We start from the raw sequence: 24,069 nt of genomic DNA, 5'->3' as shown, positions 1-24,069 counted from the left end.
CTGTTGTCACCTCAGTCCCGGTTTGTAATGCTTAGCAGGAGAAAAGGGGGGAAGCTAAGAGAAGTCTCACCCGCTCCAAGCACAGGAAAGGGAGAGGATGGGTGGTCCTGATGGGAGAGGACTGGTTGGGGAGCCAAAGGAGGGAATCTGCAAGCTCAGTGGGAGAGAAACTGGATCATGAGAGCACTCGTAGTCCTTTAAAAATGGCAGAAGACAAGAGGGTACCTCATTTGCTCGTATACTATAGGAAGAAAAACGCCTCCTCCACAAATGGTGGTAAAGATTCAAGGCTCTGCAGCTGTGGGCTGTAGCAACTCACACTGCCTGTGGATCATCATTTTGGTGGGATTTGTAACACATTCAGCAGCAAGTTACCAACAGTGTAGAAATGCAGTCAAACCCACTGAAATCCTGCTGCTTCCCTCAAGGAACACACAGGCTTCAGCCACTGCTAAGGAGCACAGCTCCAGCGCTGCTGACAAGTCGATGCATGTTTTTGGAAGGAATTTTTAATCACCTGATAGCAAAACAAAGCCAGTGTTATACAAACAGTACAAAGTTGACTGCAGGGTTGAGCTTTAATCTCTGGTGGTTGCTTATTGACTCCGTTAAAAACAGCAGCTACTCAGTGAAAAGAGCTCTTCTACATCCTGTTTGCAGGTGAATTTGAAGGAGAGGATCTTACCACCTGCAGCTCTCTCTGAAACCCAAAGTAAGTCTGAGCTTAAATCTGAATTGGGAGATGATGAGGTCTGGGCCTGGGTTCTTTAAATTTCCCATTTATTTGCCATGAGAGGACTTGGTTTATCTTTTTCTTATTGCCAGCTTTGACCTTCCTAGCAGTTGGAACAGCAGAAGTCGTGATATGTGGTTTATGGTATATCATGATGCATGATATACAAAAACTTGTGCTGTCAGCACTGCTTGATGTCTTGAAGGCATACAGAGAGGGTTTGGGATATTTTTATCACCTACTACCTAATGCCTGTCGGAGGAGACAAAACGCTACGGAAGAGAGTCACATTTCTTCATCTTCCAGAGGGCCCCTCAGTTTGGGTTCTTTCCTAGCTGAGAATTAAGAACCCTGATTTTCAAGCATGTACAAAGAGACCTCAGTCAGTGAGACATACCCATGTCTGCAGTTTGACAGGTTGGATCTGTGTACATAACATCTGTGTATGTAACATGTGTTCTGTGCCAGAAGTGCGCAACGCTGGACACATGGAACAGGTTCTGGTTCCCTTGCAACCCCTGCTAATCAGAGGTGGGAGGCTAATCCTGAAATCTTGGATATTTACTTCTTCCTGGACATTTTTAAGAGGTTCGACCAAACCACACTGGTTTAAACCATCATGTTTTCAGACACTCTGCGCAATGCCCATTTTAATCCGAGCTGTGGAAGTCATTGCAACAAGCGATTTAGCAAATTGATTTTGTCTGTGCTTTGTACATGTTGCCTCACACACGGGCATGGTTGGCCAAAACATTAATTTGCATAGTTTTTAGCCCTGCTTCATTCAAACGCATCGGGGTGCAGGCACTTATTTCGGTTTATTTGGACATTTGGGTCACCCAATGCCACTTCTGTTCCCTGAGAGGCTGAGGACTTTAGACCCATGTTTCATGTTGTGGAATTTGCTTTTTGACAGTGTTTTCTCCTAGTCTGCCCAAATTCTGTATGCTCCTTTTTCAGTATGTATCAGTGCTGCAGTATGTAATACAAACACCCAGAAGGTATTTGCTACAATAGAGAAATGAAGATCTGTAGAAAATGCTTTGTTTTTCCACAGCACTGGCCTTGACAATGACTTGCACTCAGAGTCTGGGCATACTTTTACAATGTGCTCATGCTGGAGCAGGCTAGATGCAGACACTGTATTTACTTGCTTTCAGATTTCATGAGCTTGAATTTAGTCACTGTGCTCTATAACCAGTTGTTCAGTAAGGGAGGCATCCTAAGGGGTAATCCAGCAAAGGATATTCTGGGACAACCTTTGAGGAGAATTAGTGGAACAAATAGCCCAGCTAGTTTTAAGATGGGATTTCTGACAGAATTATAGAATTGCTGTGTCTTAAAATAGCAGAGGACCTAACATAGAGAGAATAAAGAGGGTCACAAAGATTCAAGCTTCTTCCTAGTCTTATGGCTACCTCTGCAAGTTTTCCTCATACTAGGGGAGAGGAAGCATGGCTAGATAGACTGAGACAACCTCTCAGCAACTTTTCTATGAGACAAATGGGTCCGAGGTTTGCATTAAGTGACATTAGAGCCCCTGGAAGAGAGAAGGAGAGATGAAGAATCTAACTTCTGCTCCATGTTACTCTTTTCTTGAAGGTTTCCAGAGCTTCTCTTGGCAATGGCTATGGTGTGTCTTTCAGACTTTGAAGTTTATGCTAAAAAGCATCTACCCAAGATTGCTTGGGATTTTTTTGCAGCTGGAGCAGATGACTGTAGCACCCGAGATGAAAACATCCTGGCGTATAAAAGGTAATGTGAGGAGGAAATGTTGTACTAGAAGCTTTAAAATTATGTTCTTTTGTGCAAGTGTTAGGGCTTCACAAGTAAAACACCTAACACCTTGTGGTTTCAGGGTGGCCCTGAAGCAAAATGCACTTACCGGAATGACATACAGAATATACTCTGACACTAGGCTGAAAATGACAGATTGTATGAGGTGTAAAAGATGCTGAGGTTCAGACAAACAAACAGTAGGGTATGGTATGGTATGGTATGGTATGGTATGGTATGGTATGGTATGGTATGGAATGGTGTGTGTGGTGTGGTTGTGGTGTGGCGTGATGTGGCATGGCATGGGACAGCATGGCAGGACAGGAAAGAGGATGAATAGGTGTAATAGAATTAGGTGTAATCAGGAGCATCCCCTAAACAGCAGGAAGCCTACCTGTAAGTAGGATGGAACTTAGGGAATGTGCTGCAGAGAGTGAGAGCAAGCACATTGTACAGTGATGACAGACGTATGAACAGTGGGGTGGAAGGCCTGAGTCTTGGCTGTGACCTGGGCTGGGCTGCAAGTCAAAGGAATCTGTGAGATGGACAGTGGGAGAACAAGACCCAGTGAGCTGAGGTGGGAAATGCAAAAATGATGTGATGTGGTCGGTAAGCAGGAGTGTGAGGTTAAAGAAAAGTGCGGGTGGCTGAAGGCTGAACTACTGGCTGAATTGATGTCTAAAAGCAAAGAGAAATGACAAAGAGCCCTGGTTATATGATGTTTTCTTTGTTGGCTCAGGTCCCTGCATTGCAACAGGTAAATGAAGACCTGGTTTCCATGAAACTTCAGAAATGCCACTGAACAGCCATTATCCTGAAGGGTGGGTTTTTTTTGCATTACAGAATTCGTTTCCGGCCACGTATGCTGCGGGATGTATCCATGATGGACATTAGGACTAAGCTCCTGGGGACTGAAATCAGCTTTCCTGTAGGGATCGCCCCTACTGGCTTCCATCAGCTAGCATGGCCTGATGGAGAGAAAAGCACAGCCAGAGGTACTCTTCTGCTTCATTGTCATGTAGCAAAAATGGGTTTCTGGAAAAAGTCTCAAGAAGCTGTTAGGATGACCTGAAGTGTGTCTGAACAGACTCTCCAGGCTTGAAGGGGCAAACTCCTTTTCCACTTTCTGACACCCCTTTTCATGGGTAGCCCACTTGGGTCTGGTGACACAGAGTGCATGGGAAGCTGTTTAGACATTGCTTTTATGCTCCAGCTACCACTGTTGTGAGATCCACCCTGCTGAGGCTGCTGCAAACTTAAGGCAGAAGCAGTGGACACATTTCTGACTTACATGAAGAGCCATAAGAGGTTCTTAGTCCTGGGGGCTCTAGATAGCATGTAAACATGGTGGTTGGGACTCAGCCTGTAAATTCCTTGTCATTGGTTAAGAGCAGTGTCTGCACTGGAGAAAAGGATAACCTCTCTTCCCAATTCCCGTGGCAGATTTGGAGGCTGACCCCTAGAAATGTTGGCTTGTTTTTTTTTCCTGTATGTGTTTCCATCTCCAGTGAGTGCCTTTGACATGCATTCCTACAAGGACACAGTCATAAAGATAAAGCTGATGCTTTTAAAATAAACAGTTGCAAAATGAAAGCACCACTTGGCAACTTACATCCCTTATCACTTTCTCAACCATGATCCTACAACAGTGCGTAGTAAAATGGCCATTTTTAACCCTGGGGGCATAACTGCCAATTAGTCTCTGTAAGCAGGACATAATTTTGTACCTGATATCTGGCAAGACTGTTCAAATAATTTTGGTTCTGATTGTTCTCCAATGCTTTCCAAAGCGGCCGCAGCGATGAATACCTGTTACATCGCCAGCACGTACTCCACCTGTACGTTGGAAGAGATAGCTGCGGCTGCCCCCGGTGGCATCCGATGGTTCCAGCTCTACATCCACCGCAACAGGGGAGTTTCCCAGCAGCTGGTCCAACAGGCAGAGGCCTTGGGCTTCCAGGGCCTTGTCCTCACCGCAGATCTGCCCTACACGGGCAAAAGACGTGATGATATCCGCAATGGTTTCCGCCTTCCTCCCCACATGAAACTGAAGAACTTGGAAGGAGCCTTTGAGGTTTGTAAAATGAGCCTGTCCTTTCATTCACTGTGCTTATGTGTACCACATGAGACAAAAAAGCCCCACCAGATAACTGCTGTTTTGGCGTCTGCTGTATCCAGGATGTATCTTCTCCCTTTCTGGTTCTCCAGTGTCCTGGCTTGACCTCCTGCCAGCCTGGCTTCAGGCTCCAAAATCCCAGTCCAGCTGCCTTAGAAACACTGATCTCCATCCCCACTGTAATTATTCTCTTCTGGAGACATGTGCTTTCTGGAGCTGGTGAACATATCTGTTAGCAAGTTTAATTAATCTGTTTCATGGCAGGGAAAGACTCTAAGGGGCCTCTGTATTGCTACAGTTCATGAGGTTTCCTTCTGTCCTATGGCTGTAGGGGGATGACTGTTCTGAGTATGGACTGCCACCCAACAGCTTGGATCCTTCAGTAACCTGGAATGATATCTACTGGTTGCGGAGCCTGACCCGCCTGCCCATCATCATCAAAGGCATCTTGACAAAAGAAGATGCAGAGCTGGCAGTGAGACATGGGGTTCAGGGAATTATTGTGTCCAATCATGGTGGAAGGCAACTGGATGGAGGACCTGCCACTGTAAGTGAGAGAACAGATGTCCCATGAGTGTTTACTGTACGTGCATTTGTGCTAATGTGGATATCTCTACACTTGTCTTTGTCTTTATGCTTTTGGTGGTGGACTTGTGTGTTCATTGTGTGGCTATGGATGTGTGCAGATGTGCTTTAGCTTTAAACTGGTAAGATGCATGCTTTGGCATGTGCTACCACTGAAGTGTTTTCTCAGCTTCTTGGGAGGGTCCTGTGAGCAGCACTGAACCCACGCAGCTGCAGATAAACTAATGGTCTAAGTTAGTAATAGTTTTCTGCCTATGTCTTCAGTAGCCGGTGCAGTGAATAAATACTCTTTGTGCACTGCAGCAAAAATAAAATGAAGCTTTGGAACCAAAAATGTACAAATGAGAGCAGAATGTATTCTTGTTATTCACATCTGCCAAAACACGCACAAACAATGCAGCTAGATTGAGGGAGACGTCTGCTTGCGTATTTACAGACTCAAGTTTAAATGGGAATTTGTTGACTTTCATGAGCCAGAAAAAGAATAACTTATCTGAAGAAAGTCATCTGTACAAAGAAATCATGGGTTGTTTGGACATATGCATGCTTCGCTGGTTTAATTTGCCTTCTGTCACTCTTCTCAGTTGTTCTTATTTTACATTGCATAGTTTCTTACGGACTTTCTCTTCTTTATTTTCCTCTGTCAATTCTCTTTTATTCTATGTCAAGACTGACAATAATGAATTAAGAATGTATTAATCTAAATGCTAAGGACATAATAATGGAAATGGCATACACATTGAAGTGCTCTTCTATCTTTGAAGTTTCTTTACATATATGGACAAACCAGTACATATGTAGCTCAGCTGTGCTGCTTCTCTGGTACCAACCTTGGCAGCAGAAGCTATTGTCCCTTCTCCTGCTGAGCTGCTCCTGGAAAATTTCAGCCTGAAAGTTTTCAATCTGAAATCCTAAAAACAATAGGACTGTTTGGAAAAATCTACCCAGTAATCATAGTTATAGCTGCTCTGACTAACAAAGATGAAAAGAAGGCAGAAGAGTATCAAACACTGCAGAAAAGGGTTTGCTGTGAAGTAGAGTTATTTATGTCTAGTGCAATGTTCTGTCACTGGTTACACTGCCTTTGGGACCAGAGATACCATTTCTGTGTGGTACTGCCCTGTACTACCAGCCTGGCATTGCACTGTGCTCTACCAAAAAGGATCCTTAGAGAATCAGGAGACAGCCTGGAGGAAGTGTTACATTGACCATACCACATAACAAATGAAATCCTTCATAGATGACTTAGGGGTTTGAGGAGGCTTTTGACATGTGGTTACCAGGATTAGAATGAAATGTAAGCAGCAGGGTGAAGTTTGACATCAGTTTCTTTTACAGACATTTGCATCATTCATCATTGTCTCAAATGAAAGTAAGATATTAAAGAACATTATTTCCCTAGAAATTTATTTTCTAAATCTTTCAGGAAGAAACTGAAAAAAAAGTTGTTTTTTTCACTTATCAGAAGTGCTAGCAAAGAATATCAGTATAAACAAAGCACTGGAAAATGAAACTCACTATCTGGCAAAGAGGGCAGGGAACTGCACTTTATTCTACAGCTTTTGGTGCTGAGCTATTTGTGATGCACATTTAATTTCCAGCAGGTATGCTATCCAGCATTCCTCTTTGGAATATCTCCTCTTTCTCTTGGAATTAAAAGCTGGCCTCAAAATGAGAGTGGCTGCTTCTTTGCAGATTGATGCTCTGGTTGAGGTTGTGGATGCAGTACAAGGCAAAATCGAAGTCTATTTAGATGGTGGAATACGAAAAGGAAGTGATGTATTAAAAGCACTGGCACTGGGAGCAAAATGCGTCTTTATTGGAAGACCAGCTTTATGGGGTTTGGCTTACAAGGTAAGGAGCTTTGATTTGGTATGTCTGCTTCTCATACTCTCCAACACCCTGTTGTTATAAAGATAGTTTTCAGCAATGAAGGACCTACTCTTGTTTTGCTGAATTTTAAGTGGAAACATGCCAAATTTTTAATCAAACCCACACATTTTCTGTCCTTTAAAAATACCACTGAATTTTACAGTTTCACATGTGATTTTTGAAGCTGATAATACTGTTTTGTGGGACTTTCTTGGGGTTGTAGTTTGGTGCTAAAATACTGTAGGCCTTAGGACCATCAGTGCTTCGGAAAATTAGAGGCAGGCTTATTTGCTACATAGATCAGTCTGACAATTTTATTTGCTGTCAGCTTACTTGGTAACAATCTATGGTTTCGATACAGCAGTTTCACAGCCATGTTGAGAATTCTTCAGACATCCATCCAGAACTCCATCCCACTGATGTCTGTAACATTTTGAACAAGACTGAGCACAACTGTGTCCTGTAGGTGCCTGAGCCACTACTCAAGCTTTGCTCTTCCTGACATCATCTTTCTATGATCCAGAGTCACAAATTAGGCCTCTGATGCAGATGGTTAACATAATATAATTAATATTAAAATGTAATTATACCAGTTGTTTGCTTTGCTACTTTTTTCATTTTTAGCTCCTGGATTGGAGCTTTCATCTAAAGAAAAGAAATACTTATTTTTATGGTCTAGAAATAGTTCTTATCTTTTAAATGAGACTCCGGTCCAGTGCTGTGATTGCTGTGGGTTCCAGTAGCTAGGCTTTGAGAAAGAAATCACCTATATCTTCTGAGAAACGTGGGTAAGTTGGCAGCACTGTTCTGTTGCCAGCAGAGAAAAAGGGCCTGACATGAAAAGGGTGTTGCTGTGAGTTGCCTGCTTTTTTCTACAGTGCATACAGGAAGGAGATGATGGGTTTTTGAGCTCAGCCATAGAGAAGACTATCCTAAACATTGCAACACATCCTATCTCAGTGGCATTACCCTAGAGCGCAAGAGAGGAAGGGCATGAGCAAGCACTGACATTGGCTGCTCCCAAAGCATTCGTTATTGCAAGAAATTAAGGAAAAAAAATTAAGGAAAAAAAAAGACAAAAGAAAGAATCCTCCAGTAGTAAGATCAAAATCATAGGTACATTTTATAGGATTTTGAGCTTCTTGGTGTCACTTGCTCAGAGGAAAACACACAGTGTACTCTTTTTAAAGATTCAGTCTGGTGTTTGAGTAAACTGAAGTTTTTTAAGCTGTTCCATATTTAAAACTCTCATTACTGTCAGCATTAGAAGTCTTGACATTTTAAAACAAGCCCATTGGTGGGGGTTAACTAAAACCTAAGAAAAAAACACCAAACAAAAAAAAAAAGCTAGAAAATGTCAGCAGTGAAAACCAGCTTTGTTTTCTTTCCTTGCTCATAGAATCTTAGAATCACAGAATGGTTTGGGTTGGAAAGAACCTTAAGATCATCCAGTTCCAACCCCCCTGCCATGAGAGGAAAAGCATCTAAATTAATCTGGGAGGAACTGAGCACATCCATCATACCATTTTAATCATTCATCTGTATGAGAGACTGGAATTGGCATGGATTGAAAGGACTGTCCCAGCTCTCACAGAGCAAGCATCCTGCTGTATTGCTCTGTGCCAGGGCTCCTTTTGCTCCTTTTACCCTGATTGCTTTCTCTGTTGGAGCAGGGTGAAGAGGGGCTTCAAGATGTGCTGCGGATTTTGCAGGACGAGTTTCGTTTGTCAATGGCCTTAGCTGGTAAGCATTTGGCAGGTTGCTTGTAATTGCTGATACAGAGGTTTCTGCAGGCCAGCCATCTCAAATCTGATGGATGGGTCACTAAAAGGGAATCCACATGAACTGTGCTGGTTCTAGTTGCTATATTTAAGATGATTCTTTGCTTCCTATGAAACCATTTGGCAATTCAGGTGCTCTAGCAATGAAGCTTGCAAGGAGAAAGTTCAAGCAGCTTTCTTACCCCAACCAAAGAGATGCAAAACTGTTACTAGAATTGAGCAAAACGTGGAATTTCTGTTCTGCTGGTAATTGCAGCATGTGTTTTTCAGTATTTAATTTAACGTTTACCAGGGTAAAATGCAACCAATTTCCTTTCTGCATGAAAAGTTCAGGAAAAATGGATGCAATTTTTTCTCTGTGTATTAGAGAACACAGTCTGTTGGTGCAGGTTCTAATCTCTACATCATGCATCCCTTAAAATCCCCTGTGTCTCTTCAAGCTTTTACTGTTTCTCCTCATTCTGCATTTCTCACTTTCTGCTCCTACCTGTAGCTGTGACATTTGACCCCCTCACTGAACAGCAAATTTACACAGCCCAGTGTAAACTCCAGTTTCATACATGAACAAGTACAATGTGCAGATCCAGTGCAGAAGTATCCAGACATCAGCAAAGGATCTTATTCCACTTCAGATCATGTTTTAAAGGTTTTCATGTTCTAGCAACCCTGAACTCAAGTGGATAGAAATGTTGACTGGGAGACTGGAACTGAAATCCCATTGAGCATTTCTTAACAGGCTGGGTTTTGGGGGTTACTTTTTCAACTATAAAGATTCCTACAAGTTTGGGTTTTTTGCAGATTCTTTCATCCTTCTTTAGATGCAAAAGGGCACCAAACTCTGCAAGTGTAGCAGGCTGGGACCTTCTTGGCAGTGCTGTGAAATTCCACCCAGATTTGACCAACTGAAATAGCAAATCTCTACCTCTGGCCGCTTGACACAGAACAATCCCTGTGTCTCCTCTGTTTACCTTTCACTTCTGGATGGATCAGATGGCTTCCTGCTCAGCTTGTTATAAGGAACCTTTTTATTTCACGTTTCATACTGTTGTTGTGCAGGAAGCCCAATGCCTAACCTTAAGGCTGAAGATGCCATTGAGGAGTAGGGCTCTGCTGAGGGAGCTATTGAAGTACTAATCCATCCCCAAGACTGGAGTGGGGGCCTTCCAAGTTCCACCCACAGACCTTCCTCTTTCACCAGGATGTTTCCTTTCTCTATTTCAGGCTGTGCCAGCATCTCAGAGATTGGTCGACACCTAGTTCAGTTCCCAAAGCTGTGAAGGGCCTCCTGCAATGCCCATCAAACAAAGGTGCTTCACACTGGGGTCCCAACCAGATTGAAGAGAGAAAAAGGAGGTGCAGACATCAGATGTGTAAAAACTATCAGATATGGCCTGCAGGAGGAGACAGGGAAAGGCTCCCTGTTGCAAAGGCTAGCCTCTGCTTTTACTGAGATCAACGAGTTCTTCAACACCTTGAGTAATTGTTACTTGCTTTAATACATTTTCTTTAAACCAGATGTTTTGTGGCATTACCTGTATTGGGCCTTACTCCCAAGCTCTGTTGCAACAGCCAGACATGGAAAACTATGTCCCTTGATATAGAATATCCTCCTAGTCCCTTCTCCCCTTTCAGATCAGCATGTATTTTGATGCCTGTACACATGGTTAATTCTGCATGCCCCGGGAGGAAGAGGCAGGGAAGATTTTGCTGGCCAGGACTGTGTGAGTGTGATGCTGCAGGGATCACTACCATGGGGAACTGCTACAGAGCTGTGCATGTGCATCCTGGGGCAAATAATAAAGCTGTCTTCAGGTGAGGTTCTGAGGGCAAGCCATGCCCTGTGGCAGAGTACCACTTCTGGGGCAAAGAGGCAGCTCACAGTGGGGCAGACACCCCAGTGTCCACTTCCCTGCCATGTGCTCTAGGAGCCACGTTATCAAGAAGTGACCTTCTGTAGAAGCCCTGCTTTCAATTTGCCTTAATGAGGCAGAAGATTGAGCCCTGTTGGCTCACTCTGTTTAGACCTGAATTTCTCAAAGAGATAACAGTGTCTGTAGTGATCTTTCAGAGGCCTTCACATTGAGGCCTTCCCTCTGCTCCAGTAATAACAATCCTTGCTGGCAGACTGACAGCCCAGCAGATAAGACTCAGGAATCATGCTACATTGCACACATTGATGGATTTCAAGGATGTACAAGAGACTGAGTCAGCTGGGTGTGCTCAGTCCTGAGAAGGCTAAAGGCGAGGAGAGGGGGTATCACATCGCTGTCTTTTACTACTGAGTCAGAGGAAACAGGAAAGATGCAGCCCAACTTCTTGGATGTGTGCAGTAAAAGGGTGAAAGGTAATGGGCACAAGTTGCAATGAGGAAAATTCCAGCTAGAAATTAGTGGGAAAAAAATCAGCATGATGGTGGTCAGACACTGCAACAGAGGGCTTATTAAATACCCATCTCTAGTGATAATCAGAGCTTGACTGGGCAGGGGCCTGAGCAATCTCATCTGATCTGAGGCTGCTTTGAGAAGAGGTTGGGTCAGAGACCTCCAGAGCCTCCTTTCAATCTAAATTGCTAGGGGACATCAAAGAATTATAAAATCAGAGCCACCCATCAGATCTGTACCCTGCTGTACTGGTGTGTTGCCATGGCCAGCTACCATGGAGCTGCAGAGGCAGCACCTTTCCCTCTGTGGAAAAGGCTGCAAAAAGCATTTTCTAAGGGAAAAATAAAGCTATTTGGTGAGTGAACTTAAAAGAAGAGCTCACAGGGTTTGACCAGGCTGAGAGTATATTGAACAAAGCCATCCTACAGCTCTTCCAAGACTCTGAAAGTTTTCTATGGTCTGGATTAAACCGACATGTACCAGTCTCATGCCCCCCATCCTGCTTTCTGTATTTGGTTACTGTGAATGTCCTTAACACAAATTCAAGTAAGGTCAAATCTTTCAAAAGAATTTTGCCCAAAGAGATCATAAACATGTAGTTTAAGGGCTAATCAAACCCTGCTGCCTCCCAGCATCTCTGCAGGACATAGCAGGGCCAGGGAATCAGTCTATTTATCTAAAAAGTAGATCCAAATATAAGCATTTTGCTTTGCATATGGTGCAAATATCTACAGCCTTTAAATACATAATTCACTCATCAATTTCAGCTGAGGAACCACAGCTCTGCCTAATGATAAAGGGAAAATGAGACTAAATGGTTTTAGTTGATTGCCCAATTGATGTGTTCTCTAATATAGCAAAGGATCCTACAAGGTTTTCAGATCTTGAAGATCATATAAGAAAAGTTTACAATCACTTTCTCGCTTCTAGTGGAAGAATTTTGGTATTACTGAAATGGGAAGTATTTTCTTGGCCAGGTTTGAATATACAGAAACACCGAGGTCTCTTAAGGTGGTTATCTTCATACCTTGGTTAAAATATCTCAAAACTGTTCCCCACTCTACGAAGTTGTGTTTATTCAGAGTTTGATTCAGCACAGCTGTCCAAAAGTTAATCATTTAAGTCTTGTTGCCTCTTGTCAATGTGTAACCAGAAGAGAGAAGAAAGTGTTTCCAGGAGGGAACAGTGTCTCCCACCATGAAGGGCAGAAGCTTTGCTTGACCAAATTGACATCTCAAAGTACAACCTCTTTCCTAGAGCTGCAGGCATGTAGGCATCTTTAGCTTGTAGGTATATCAAGGTTCCTGGTGTTCAGGAGTCTGGTGGACTCCGGACTTGTTGCTCATTGACACTGTTTTGGGGTGTACAGCATCCGCCGCTATGTCCTTCAGGGAACACCAGAGCCAGTCTTGTTTGTGGCACAGAAGAGCTGTCACACCACCCTGCATCCCCACATGGCAAAGTCAACAAGAAACAGAGGGTGGAAATGCTGTCTTTAGGTGAGGCCACAGGAAGCACCAGCAGGTCTGCTCTGGAACTGAGAAAACTGCTGCTGTCTGATCCCTGACATCCACAAGCAGCAGCAGTTCAAATGGAGGCTGCTATGTAGCAACGTATGAAATTCCCTCAAACTGAGCCAGGCACCTGGCCCAGTAGTGCCTGAGAGGACAAAAGCACACCAGCACTAAATCACCCTACCGTCCCCGATGTAGCACTCATAGAATCATAGAAAAGTTAGGGTTGGAAAGGACCTCAGGATCATCCAGTTCCAACCCCCTGCCATGGGCAGGGACACCTCATGGTGTCACCCATGGCTCTGTCCAGCCTGGCCTTGAACACTGCCAGGGATGGAGCATTCACAACTTCTCTGGGCAATCTGTGCCAGCACCTCACCACCCTCACAGTAAAGAACTTTTTCCTTATATCTAACCCGAACTTCCCCTGTTCCAGTTTGAACCCATCATCCCTTGTCCTGTCACTACAGTCCCTGATAAGGAGTCCCTCTCCAGCATCCTTGTAGCCCCCTTCAGATACTGTAGGGCTGCTCTGAGGTCTCCACGCATATTCTCATATGAAACACTACTCCTGCTAAACTTGGCCATTCTAATAAGCAAGCTTGGTGTAAGAGACTATTTTCTATCCTAAGAGGCTATGTTGTATTGCCTGTTTTCATAATGCCTCTTTAAGGCATTTCATTCCCTTTCTACCAGTAAAAAGGAAGCCCTGTTTCAGAGAACACTGGTTGTAGCAGCAGGCTTTGGTCAGTTATTTTCCCTTGCAAAATGCATGCACTGCACACAATTATTTTGCAGCAGCTTCTGATAAGAACATACGGTGTCAAGGTTCTCACTGAGGGAAGCCAAGGAAAGAAGCACTGATAACAAATTGTTTAAAGCTTTGTGGGGGCAAGGAAAGGATTCTCAAGGACTCTGTGATTGAAACAGTTGCCACAACTCTGCCTTCTGTGTCAGCTAGAATGCTTCTCTCCTCCTACAGAAATGGTTTGGCTTTCTTCTGTCACTTGTGGGCCCAGTTTTGCTCTAAAAAAGTAAGAATGTGGGGGTGCTGCCTCTATAGTTTTTAATGAGGGAACAAAATTCATGACAGAATTAAAGAAAGGGGAGTTTAGCAGTTATTCACGTGAGTGCAAGCAAAGCATTTTTAGAGATCCATTCCAGCTGTGCCTGGAATCAGTGATCCCCTTCCCAGTGGTTTCAGCCTCAGTTGCTGCGTTGCTGGGCTTCTTTGTAACTCCCTTCCTGCTTAAGCAGCTACGGGTTTATCATCCTGCTTCAGCAGGGATGTCTGCCTGACCCTGTGTGAGAGGGAGAGGAAATACATCCCCAGGCAGCATGTCCTGACAGTGCACAAAGACCCAGGAAGGCACTGAAGGAGCTTCAGGCTAAGACCTAAGCCCTGCCCTGGTCTCACACTAGAAAACAGAGATTTCCTAGAACTGGAGTGAAACCCTAAGGAGAAACTCCAGAGCATTTTCCCTATGTTTTGGAGATGTAAAAGGTAACAACACAGCTGGCTGGAACAGCCCAACCAGCCCCAGCCTTACTTTAACCAGGTACCCTCACACCAGACATTGCAGAGGGGAATGTTTTTCTCCTGTAATTTTAGCGGTACATCAGACCTTTTCATGACTTTGAATGCTTCAAGTGTCCTGAACAAGTACAAAGTCTCAGAGGTTAGCTTTCGATCTTGTGTAAAGTAAGAAACCCATGCTATAATGAGGGAGCCCAGTATCCAAAAAAGTACAGCAGCAGATTCCACTTCTCAAACCATTATAAACAGCTACTCCTGTTATTTATATTTGATTGTAATGCCCTCTACCCTCATATTAACACTGTGTTACACAAGCAAGTCCAGATACAGGGAATTATCAGCATGAGGTTTACCCTCCAAGGACCCAGGCACACAAGACCTTGCTGCATCCTTCCTCTTTGAGAGGGGGAGGTGGAAACACCACATTCACTTGTACGTGAGAGGGAGGGGAAGCAAAATGACCAAGGGGTTGCTCTGTGGTATATAAATACAGGCAGGTCTCCCCCAGAGGCTTTTGAGCTCTAGAGGTGGAACCAAGGGCTGAAGCAGACTTTAGTGGGGTTTGCTTGGCATTGAAGTTGATTTGGGACATTTTCAGATTTGTTTCTTTAATTTGTAATAGTTTGTGAAGTTTTTTCTTTGCATGGAGAAGTGTGTAGGCTGCTTCTGAGCAGGAATAGCGAGCAAAAGTAAGACATGATTTAAGAATTGCTGTTTAATGCAGGCATGAGGGTTTGTTTTCCAGGAGTCTCTCTTTCTGGTAACAGCCTTTGATCTGTAAAGCCTCCAGAGGTTGATGTCGTGTGTTCATTTCCTCAGGCAGGAGGAGAACCAAGCCGGTAGAAGCTCAAGACGCAGCCAGTTTGCCTCCGAGGAGCAGCCCAGAGCAATGTCCCTGGCTGGGGTAAGCTGCCTGGTGACAGGAGCAGGAGGATTTCTTGGCCAGAGGATTGTGCGCTTGCTGCTGGAAGAAGAGGAGGCGCTGGCTGAGATCCGACTGCTGGACAAAGCCTTTAGTGAGGAAGTCCTTGGGGAATTTGGAAGTAAGTCCCCTCTCTTAAGGGCTGTGTGTTGCGGGTGTATGCGCTGTTGTCTCGTGTGGATTGCCTGGAAGCCTTTACCTCTCATCCAAACCAGTTTTTGCAGGTAGAGGTTTTATTTCAAGGAAGTCTTGCTTTATCCCTTCCTCTCGCACCAGCAAAGAAATCAGGCATAAAACATCTTTCAGAAACAGACATTTATAGACCGTTTGGTGCTTGAGCATTGAGTGTTTTTGCACTGCTAATCCAGTACTGCTCCAAAGGAGACGGAAAGTAGAGGAGAAGGAATATGGGTCTTTTCCCCAGGACTTTTGCTGAAAGTTCCTGCTCTGGGAATCTTCCTCCTGGCTTTTTGCTCAGTTTCAGACGTTCATTCGCCTTTATCACTGTATTCAAAACAGAAAGGCAGACTAGCAGTAGACCAGCCAGTAGCTTGCTTAGGCCAAAGAAGCCAATAAATTGCTTTACCCTTTACAAATGAAAATAGGATGCAATTTGTATTTTCACCTATGAATACACAAAGTAGAGCATTTGAATGAACCATCCAATTAGCCAGGGAGGTGAAGGTCTCTCACGAGGAGTGCCTTTTCCCACCATCTACCCCATGGCTGTTAGGACCTCTATAAAACAGCACTAAGAAACTTAAGCTAAGTCCCACATCCATTGCTGTTTGCTTGAACTTTAAACAACACATAGAAAAGAGAAAGACAGTTCAGGGCAAATAGTCTGACTGGACTGGCCGCTGAGTCAGACACTGCTCACAACAGGACACTGAATCTTACTGAATAATCATTGCATTTCCAAGCAAAAACTATCCCACAGGAAGCAGGGAGCATTGCTTATGGCTCAGAGGGCACAGAAACCATTGGTGAAGTAGAAGCAGCTTTCCCAGTGGGTACTTTCTCATAATCACTGTAGGCAGCAATGGAGACCTGAGATGAATTCATTTGGTATCTCCCCTACACATATGCTTGTTCTGATCCCTGGGCAATGGTTTGTGCAGATGGAAATCAAGTTTCTCTCTGCTGTTCATCTCAGTCTGAAACCACTCTCTGTCCATCATTTCTTCTTTCCTCCCCCTGCTTCCACGATCACCTGCAGCTTTCCTCTTCCCCAGAGCAAAACAAGATCAATCTGCTGATTCCTGACAACTAGCTGATGCTGGTAAAGTAAACTAGGCCTATACTGTACTTAGCATGACAACTTCTGCTGGCTAAAGTGGAATGGAGGAGCAGCTTTCCTACCTCATATCACACACAACTTAAATTGATAGCTCAAACAAGGCACAAAGCAGCTAAACAGCAGATTTCTGGTGACTGATACCAACTATGCCTCTAATGAGCTTTAAAAGGGATGTATCTCTTTTAAATTTTTCCTGAAAGCTTTGATCTGCATGTACAGAAACTCCACTTTTCTAACTCCTGCCCAGGCACAGTGGCCACTCTGAAGGGGCCACATGTGAGCATTTACATTGTGAACTATGTATGTCAGTCCTTTGGATTATTGCAACCTGCAAAGCCTTACTCATGGAGGACATCAACCTAAGGGCTGTACAAAGATCAACATTTATTAGAGCAAATCTAACTGCCAGGTGCTTAACAAAAAGCCTAGCCCCATAATCTGACTCTTTTGCATCCATGCAAGTAGAGGTCAGTGTAAAGCTTCTGGAAACAGAGCCCTAGGAAATGAATGCACTCTGTAAAACAAAAGAACATAAGAGAGCATGTGGCAGTGACTGGGTGACCGTGCTGGGCAGTAAATCTAGGTTTAGGAACAGTTTTGTAAATGTTTCACAGATTTTACGTATCAGACCAACTGTGATGAGAAAAAAAGGACCCTTGAGCCTATTGCCTCAGAATAATAGTTAAATTAATACAGGATTACATTCTAGCATGCTACAGAGATCATGGGATAAAACCATTGTAAAAGCTACTCCGCTCAGTTCCAGATTCCAGCAGCTGTCTCTCTCCTCCATTAAAGACACGGGATGAAATCCTGCCTGCTCTGGAGCTGGTGACACAGCACTAGCATGATTTCAGTCAGGGCTGAGGCTAAAAGCTGCATAAATGAATCAGGTTTTACAGCGGGCATTTGATTGTGCTGGGGGAAGACAGAGGATGCTGCTTTGCTGCAGCCACTTCCTCGCTCATGCCTGGGGAGCCCTCCAGTGCAGCACAGCAGGGGCTGGCCAGAGAGCTTGCTGTAATGGCACCACCTCCTGTAGGACATGATGAGAAAGTCCTCAGCCAGGCCAGAGATGGGCCAGGAGAGCAGCATGGCCTCCAGGAGGTCATCCTCTGCTGCCTCGGTTTTGTCAATGCAGTTCTGGGGCTGGCTGTATTAAAGGATGCTTCTGCACAGCAAAACTTGCAGAAGGGATGGCTCTGAGAGCTAGAGCTCCACCAGGATCACACACACTGGGTCCTGGGAGGGCTTCCAAAGCAGGAGTTAAAGCAAGCCAGGGTTGAGGTAGCTCAGGACAGCCTTGGGAGTTCAGGTTCGGACCAGAAAGATGTGCATGCTAAACATGACCCCCCAGCACAGACACCGAAATGAAGCCAGAGCTGGATGTAGAAGAGGCACAGTAAATCTTGGCCAAGATACCTAAAAAAGATGCGTCAGAACTGAAAGTAATGTATTAAAGGAGCTGCAATATGGGCAAGGTCAAGGGGCAGAAAATAGGTGTGAACACAGCTCTGTTCACACATGCGTAGGAGGAGAGAGATCATTCATCACCTTGAAGACAGGAGAATGCAGTGCCTGGCTCTTTGGTATATTTGGATTATCACTTCTATAAAGAGGCAGTGACCAGAACAGGCACAAGTGAAGCTATCCCTGCTGTGAACTTTAGAACAGTCACACCTGAAGGAAGCTCCAGGCCCTTGGTAGCAGTGGGAAAGGGTTTTCTTTTAAACAACAAAAGAGAAAGAACCATGGTGAATATTGGCTCCAAAAATGTGGTAGGTAATTCAACGTAGACTTCTAAAGCACTATAGTTAGCACTGCACAATATAGCACTGGAAAATGCCTTCTGTTTTGCTAGCCTTAAAATATCCACTCCCTTCAGAGCTCTTCTGAGGATGCTTGCAAGGTCTTTTGCTTTGTTTTCTGCTGCCCTTGCAGAGTTCCAGGGTAAGACTGAGGTGAAAATCCTGGAAGGAGACATCCGGGATGTGACGTTCCTGCACCGTGCCTGTCAGGGCATCTCCCTTGTCATCCACACGGCTTCCATCATTGACACCTTGGGCCTCGTAGAGAAGCAGCTGCTCTGGGAAGTCAATGTGACAGGTAAGTGAATGGAGCAGCTTTCCCAAACCCATGTCTACTGTGTCTTGATCATCATCTGCTCAGGAAAGGGAGCACCCGGCCTGGTTTTCTGAGCCAGATTACCCATGTACATCTTGCACACCATACCTGTGAGTGAAAAGCATGCCTTTGTGCAGCCCTATGGAGATACAGACCTCTCCACACCCAGTGTGCACTGGTCTTCCATTCAGGATTATTTACTCTAGTCAGCACTCACATATGCCCATCCTGACATCTGCACAGATCTGCCTTCAGTGGGGATAGCCACAATACCATGCTCAGTGGACCCTTCTGGAAGCAATTAACCTTCTGAAATCCCAGTGCATATCCGAGAAAACAGTTCTTATTCTCCCTCCCCATGAAGCATCCTGCCTGTGTACACTTATCAGTTGCTACAAACACTGCAGGCTTTGGCTGCAATTACAGCAACCTTGTGTTGCTAACATCCCACCCCCTGTGGCTCTCTGCGTCCTACCCTTTCTCTTCCTCGCCTTTACCGTTATGTCTGTGTGTGCATGAATGCAGTTCAGAGAAGCAGGTGCTCTCCCACCTTGATCTTATCATTAAATATCCCCCACCAAACTCAAAGCAGTGTGAGGAAGGGATTTCAGTAACTTCTCAGCCAGTGATGGGACCTACCTTTCTACTAAGGAGCCCCTGTTCCTCCTCAGCTCAGAAGAAGGGGGAAGCTTTTGTCTAGGCAATGTGGCATCAACTGCCAAAAAAATTTATATGTCTTAAAAGAACAACTTCATCTCACTCCCTGTGATCCCAAATCCCTCTGTGCCTTTCGATGAACTGGTGCTGCCTAACTTGCATGCACGCTGACTTCCCTGGCTGCACTGCTTCAGTTCCTTGGTGAAGATCTGAGGACAATGTTCTTACTTCTGTGAGTAGTTTTCCTGGTTCTTTGTTCCTCTCTGCCATTGATACAGGGCTTCTTCACAGAAAAATAAGCAACATAATTCTACATCCACCACATAACAAATACTGGCTAAGCACCAGCGTTCATAGCAAGGGGGTGTTCTTTGTAGTTGAGTTGTCTCTTAAAGGCACCTTGGAAACAGCAGCTTGGCATTCTGGCTGTTTTCACCCGGTACATTCAGCTTCCAGACCCTTTCATTTCTGCTCAGTCAAAGCCTCAAACTGTCAGTCACCACAAATTAGAGCCCAGCAGGCAGCTTCTTAGCTCCCTGCCAGGAGGGAAGAGCAGAAAGGTGAGTTCCTGTAAACCTGTGCATTGGGTACTATGACAAATACATATACTGGGGTGGTAGTTCAGAAAGAGGACTTGTGAATGTCTTTCTTTATGAACATATTTCTGCTACTATCTGGCTTTCACAGCAGAAAGTGTTGCCTAAACCTAATGGGGGAAACAAAAACCACAACCTAAACCTAGACAAATATTAAAATGTCCCTAAAGCAGAAAGCTCTCTAGCTCTGAGCTAGAGTCAGAGCTGTTTGAGTGTGCTCCATCATTTCTTTTGGCAGGTTTAGGCTTCAGCACAAAGTATCTAGGTTTACATAAACCCGTCAGATCTCCCCAGATAGAGTGTACCTGTGGATGAAGTAAAGCCCACTGGGCCAGTGAGGGTTAGCTGATAACACTTGCTAGAACGAAAGCACACACCAGACCTGCTCCTAGAGACAACTGACCCTAAGATCAGTCAGTAAACGCTGCTGTCCTCTTCCCTCTTTGCCTCCATTTCCATTCTGATGTTCTGCCTTTCTGACCAGCCAAGACACTATGTACTACATAGACTTGCAGCAAAAATGTTTTGGTTCTCCTAGAAAACAAAACTTTTGTAACACAAATGTGTCAAGAAATCAGCTGTCAATGTTCACAACCCAGAACAGAAGCAAACAAGCACAACTCGTTGTGATGCAGGGCTTTCCTCTGCCTCACACACCACACACGTGTGAGGCCTCAGTGCAAAAATAGCTTTGTAGAAGGGGAGTATATTTTTAGGTTGGAAGGGAATTAAGAAAATCATTGAATATAATCCAAATAAAAGTACCCTGTGTGAATCAGAACCTCAGCCAGAAGGGCTTCGCTTCAAGCAACACTTGGAGACCTGCTCCATGGCAGATCTACTTCATTATGTGTGAATATGTGGAAGATGCTCAAATTCCCATTACTGTAAGAACCTTTTCATTTTCCACATACAACTTTGGGCTGCAAATAAAACACATTTTATTTGGGTGAATTTGATCTTGAACAGATACCAACTGTCAAGATAATTTTATGTTTGCTTCATTTGATTTTATCTAGCTCTTCTGCACTTTATTACTTGCCCTCACGTTTGAAACAGCATTGATGGCAAGAATTGAGCTATTAGTTTTTAAAATAATATATTTTGTTAATTAATGTTCCAGATGAGCCTGGCTCGTGTGCCACCTAAACATAGTTCCTTGCATGGTTCCTTCATATTTTATTCCTGGCAGTGTAACCTTTTTTTCTTTGCCCTTCTTTGGTGTTTCTTAAACTTCTTTCTTTTTCTCTTTTGAGCTTAGAAAATGGAATTTTGGTGCCCTGACAGTACTCAGTTCAATAATTCTTTGCATTTTCCACTCATTAATGGGTCCATGTTTTGCTGCCAATATTCCTTGCTCCTCTGAACCTCTTTTATTCATTATATTCTCTTTAGCAACGCTAGCCTGCTCTGCATCGTTCTGCCTTGAGTTGTGACAGACTGAGCCGACTTGTTAGATCATTCCTATGCCTCACTGCTAGTGTTTGATTTTATCCCCTAGATGTTAGGCCATGCACTTGTGATATCATATCAGTCATTTGGGTTTAATGTTCCTTTGCCAAAGACATTTTGAGACGTCTTCGCATCTTCTGGTCAGAAGTCACTGGCCCTTTTACACCTAATTTCTCTTACACCATGCACAACAAATGAGGCAACTTGTGCCTCAAAGCTCAGATGTAGAAGAGTCTACTTGCAATTAAATCAGCAGACATTTATTCAAGTATTTATATCCCCTTGAATGTGCTTTCCTAGCTTAACCCTCTCGGCTATTTGAAAGACCCTGAGCTTGCCAGTTTACCTCTACTCCCCTCGATGAAAGCATTGTGATAGGATTTTAAAAGTAAGAAATCCTGTACTACTGCAAATAAAAACCAGAATATGCTGAAAAACGAGGCATACGTACACAAGCATCAATTTGCTCACTGCACTTTTTGTTCTTTTATTGCATGGTGTTGTGCATTGTTCATAAGATCTCCCTCTTCAAGCCCTGCATTAAACAGTGTATAGACTTGCACTGGGCAAAGCTGATTTTGGAGACTACTTCTGAAGGTTCTCTGCCTTAAGCCAAGTCAATCCAACCAATCTCCAGCTGCAGAGAGGGGCGATCTAGCCAAGCTCAGGCCATAGATGCAGTTTCTGACCTAAACCCCCCACTTTTTTCAGCTTGGGGGGCTCTAGACTGACTTGCATGTTTCTCTTTTGAAGGTACACAGCTACTGCTGGAGGCATGTGTCCGCTGTAACATCCAGCACTTCATATATACTAGTACTATAGAAGTGACAGGCCCCAACTGCAAAGGTGACCCAATTTTTAATGGTGATGAAGATACAGCTTATGAGAGTGTGTCAAAATTTCCTTATGCTCAGAGTAAGAGACTGGCAGAAGATTCTGTGCTGAAAGCAGATGGCCAGGTGCTTAAAGGCGGTGGCACACTGATGACCTGTGCCCTGAGATCCATGTACATCTTTGGAGAAGGATGCCCATTTCTTCTAGGTCATCTGGATAAGTGTCTGTTGAACAGAAACGTCTACCTGCGCTTCTCCAGGAAGGAGGCTCTGGTGAACCCCGTGTATGTGGGAAACATTGCCTGGGCACACGTGCAGGCAGCCAGAGCCCTGCAAGACCCGCAGAAAGCCAAGCACATCAGGGGGCAGTTCTACTACATCTCGGATGACACTCCTCATATAAGCTATGCAGATCTGAATTACGAGCTTACCAAGGACCTAGGGTTTGGGATTGAGCCCCAGCTCCCCATGCCTCTGACAATGCTGTATTACTTCTCTCTGCTACTGGAGATCGTGAGCTTCTTGCTTCGGCCCTTTGTCAGATACATCCCCTCCACCAACCGTCACCTGGTCACTCTACTGAACACCCCATTCACCTTCTCTTACAGAAAAGCACGGAATGATTTTGGCTATGTGCCCCGCTACACGTGGGAAGAGGCAAAGCAGAGCACTGGTCAGTGGATTGCTTCCATCGTCCCCCAGAGAAGGCTGTACTTGAAAAGCAAGGCTGCCTAAGTCTTAGGAGGAGCTGAGACCTGGCTAAACACGTAGGGCCTTGAGCCAGAGGAGAGCTGAGTGAACAGCAGCAGCAGCAGATAACTAAGTGTTTAAATGGAGACTTTGTGTATCAGCCCCCTCATCCCCCCCCCCAACCCATGGCAAATAGAAGTGAATCTTTCATTTGTTTGTTGAGTACAGGCTGACTAGGGTGACCTTACTGCACAGGCCATATCCATTCCAACATCATGTGCAGCAGTAAGACATCGCTTTAGTACAACTACACACAATCCACGGTGTGAACACATCAGCCCTTCTTTTCACACCACGCCACCTTTAAGGCTTTTGTAAAGCACTATTTACCCTAGAACTATGACTACACTTTACAAATGTATACTACTTAGCTATACCCTGTGCACTCACCTCTTGCCAGCCTCACCAAACACAGAGTAGGTAGAAGCCACCTGATTGCAAAAGCTGTTACAAATCTTGCTTGCTTTTTCAAGAGCGTTGTCCGGTTTCATGTGCCATTCACCTGACAGTCAAACTTGAGAGCAAATCTGGACCCTGTAAGCATTGCAAGGCCTAAAGTACAAAGTAAATGAGACGTAGGTTTAGTTAGTATGGTGTATGGAAAGAGAGAAGGGAGAGATTTGGTCAGATGAGGGCTTCCTCATCCATTCTCATTTTCCTAGTTACCAATTCCAATATTGCAACAGATCTGGCTGCCCAGAAGAGCAACAGCTTCAACAAGATGAAGAGGAGAAAAGTACTGCATGGCAACACCTTGGTTTCTGAAGGGTTTCGGCTGCAGAGTCATGGCAATTGTGAACGATGAAGAAAAATTAACAGTGCTGAAAGCAGAAAATCACACTATTTCTGGGTTTCAGCTGGGAACAAAGGCTACCTTCAGCTGATAGCTGCATGGGTGCTGTCCCTGTGCTCTTCTGATGGCCACATGAGTTTCTGCAGAATGTGTGACTTGACTTTCAGACCAAAAATGTAGAACCTGTCTGAATAAATAGATGTGATCCTCTGTTTGCTTCTTAAACATAGAGCTCACTTGTTGAGAACGGCTCTGAAAGATGGGAATTTCTCTGTTCTGTTCAGGATGGTGTCACAGAAACATTTTATCTGACTCAGTACTAATGTAAATAAATCACATCTCCAGAG

General features: G+C 44.4%; 2 protein-coding genes across 4 annotated transcripts in view; both read left to right on the top strand.

The window, feature by feature from the left end:
* LOC134163334 (3 beta-hydroxysteroid dehydrogenase/Delta 5-->4-isomerase-like) overlaps positions 1 to 24,069 on the top strand; it is an 88,570-nt gene extending 64,501 nt beyond the window's left edge. The window contains exons 2-4 of the mRNA XM_062618125.1: positions 15,115 to 15,338; positions 18,459 to 18,623; positions 22,100 to 24,069. Coding sequence (XP_062474109.1) covers positions 15,115 to 15,338; positions 18,459 to 18,623; positions 22,100 to 22,914 — 1,204 coding nt within the window. The 3' untranslated portion in view covers positions 22,915 to 24,069. The remainder of the gene's footprint in view (positions 1 to 15,114; positions 15,339 to 18,458; positions 18,624 to 22,099) is intronic.
* Positions 574 to 10,379, top strand: HAO2 (hydroxyacid oxidase 2). 3 transcript variants are annotated; one of them, XM_062618134.1, is made up of 9 exons: positions 614 to 712; positions 1,791 to 1,875; positions 2,336 to 2,488; positions 3,353 to 3,504; positions 4,300 to 4,583; positions 4,957 to 5,172; positions 6,906 to 7,064; positions 8,756 to 8,825; positions 10,085 to 10,379. In XM_062618134.1, the coding sequence occupies exons 2-9, from the start codon at positions 1,865 to 1,867 to the stop codon at positions 10,138 to 10,140; spliced, it is 1,101 nt and encodes a 366-aa protein (XP_062474118.1). In that variant the 5' UTR covers positions 614 to 712; positions 1,791 to 1,864; the 3' UTR covers positions 10,141 to 10,379. The 3 variants fall into 3 exon arrangements, with proteins under 3 accessions (XP_062474127.1, XP_062474118.1, XP_062474139.1); XM_062618143.1 differs by lacking the exon at positions 1,791 to 1,875 and having other exon boundaries at positions 574 to 712; XM_062618155.1 differs by lacking the exons at positions 614 to 712; positions 1,791 to 1,875 and adding an exon at positions 831 to 1,161 and having other exon boundaries at positions 2,437 to 2,488.

The sequence above is a fragment of the Pezoporus occidentalis genome, unplaced genomic scaffold, assembly GCF_034315485.1.
Source record: "Pezoporus occidentalis ecotype Australia unplaced genomic scaffold, CSIRO_AGI_Poc_V1 ctg104, whole genome shotgun sequence".
In the NCBI taxonomy this organism is placed as follows: Eukaryota; Metazoa; Chordata; class Aves; order Psittaciformes; family Psittacidae; genus Pezoporus; species Pezoporus occidentalis.
Note: the sequence above shows the minus strand (reverse complement) of the source record. Positions and strands in the feature narration are given on the sequence as shown.